The 1,144-nt window shown below is 50.7% G+C and overlaps 1 protein-coding gene across 1 annotated transcript; it reads right to left on the bottom strand.

Moving 5' to 3' along the window:
- Positions 1 to 236: 236 nt before the first annotated feature.
- LOC121964200 (zinc finger C3H1 domain-containing protein-like) lies at positions 237 to 1,078 on the bottom strand. The gene is made up of 4 exons (XM_042514410.1): positions 950 to 1,078; positions 692 to 813; positions 496 to 597; positions 237 to 419 (listed from the first exon to the last, which is right to left on the bottom strand). The coding sequence occupies exons 2-4, from the start codon at positions 804 to 806 to the stop codon at positions 241 to 243; spliced, it is 396 nt and encodes a 131-aa protein (XP_042370344.1). The 5' UTR covers positions 807 to 813; positions 950 to 1,078; the 3' UTR covers positions 237 to 240.
- Between the last annotated feature and the right edge of the window lie 66 nt (positions 1,079 to 1,144).

Raw genomic sequence — 1,144 nt, 5'->3', positions numbered from 1 at the left:
ATGCCTTCTTTCAGAAAACGTTGGCCTTATTTTTCCTTTCCATCAATTTGGTGATTTCATTTTGATTATGTTTGTAAAATTGAAAAAAATCTTTAAAACTCTCTAAAATGACCCGTTTATCAGCCAGAAAGTGTAAAAACTGAAATTTTGCTATTTATGAATATTCCATGACCTTTCCAAAACCTTTTCCAGGCCTGGACATTGCTATTCACAAATATTCCCTGACTGTGATCTGGCTGATTAAAGCTCTCGCTCTCTGATGAAGACGAGCTGCTCCTCCTCCTCACCGTGTCTCCCCGGCGACGTCAGCTCTCCTCCTGCCAGCTCATCCTCGCTGTCGTCCTCCGGCCGGACGCTGCTCCGTGCCGCCGGCTTCGGCCTCCACTTCCTGGTGTCTTTGCAGGTGGTGAACGGAGGGACTGCAGGGGACGCAGAGGTCAGAGGTCAGGATGATGAAGATGATGAAGATGAAGATGAGGTTAAAGGTCGTCTCACCGTGGCGTTTGCTCTCGTTGACCTTGCTAACGAGGAGGACCGCCTTCTGGTCGACGCCCATCCTGTCTTTGTTTGTGCCGAACAGCTTCTTTATGTACTTTTCTGCGGAGACACAGAGGACACATGAGACAAGTGTCCACCGCCGTCTGAGACACACACACACACACATACATACATACACCGCTGCCACGCCCACCTGTGGACGCGCTGACGTCCTCGTCCGAGCTGGTGTCACAGCAGCCGATCAGAGACAGGTTGTAGGACAGGATGTCCTCAAACAGCTGGTTTCCTGTCAGAGTGCAGTTCCTCATATGCTGCCTACGCGCGCGCGCACGCACGCACGCACACACACACACACACACACACACACACACACACCATCATAAAGGATGTCATAATAATAATAATAGTGCTAATAAAGTACTGATGCGTGGCGGCAGAGAGGGGCGGTCACCATGTGCAGTGGTCGTCGTTGCAGGTTCCTGTGAGGTCGAACCGGCAGAAACATTTGGCGGGTTGGATGGTGTTGCTGTAGGTGACGGAGCTCAGAGACAGTTTTTCCTTGGTCCTGTAGTATGGACTGAACCTGACACACACACACACACACACACACACACACACACACACACACACACACACACACACACAG

The sequence above is a fragment of the Plectropomus leopardus genome, unplaced genomic scaffold (genome assembly GCF_008729295.1).
Source record: "Plectropomus leopardus isolate mb unplaced genomic scaffold, YSFRI_Pleo_2.0 unplaced_scaffold14481, whole genome shotgun sequence".
NCBI classification, from domain to species: domain Eukaryota; kingdom Metazoa; phylum Chordata; class Actinopteri; order Perciformes; family Serranidae; genus Plectropomus; species Plectropomus leopardus.
This window is presented reverse-complemented; position numbering and strand designations above follow the sequence as displayed.

Excerpts from the sequence above, each read along its gene's own strand:
- LOC121964200 (XM_042514410.1), bottom strand. The coding sequence starts at position 806 with ATGAGGAACTGCACTCTGACAGGAAACCAGCTGTTTGAGGACATCCTG. Across the intron at positions 598-691 it reads GGACGTCAGCGCGTCCACAG|AAAAGTACATAAAGAAGCTG; the intron begins GTGGGCGTGGCA and ends GTGTCTCCGCAG. Across the intron at positions 420-495 it reads CAACGAGAGCAAACGCCACG|TCCCTCCGTTCACCACCTGC; the intron begins GTGAGACGACCT and ends CGTCCCCTGCAG.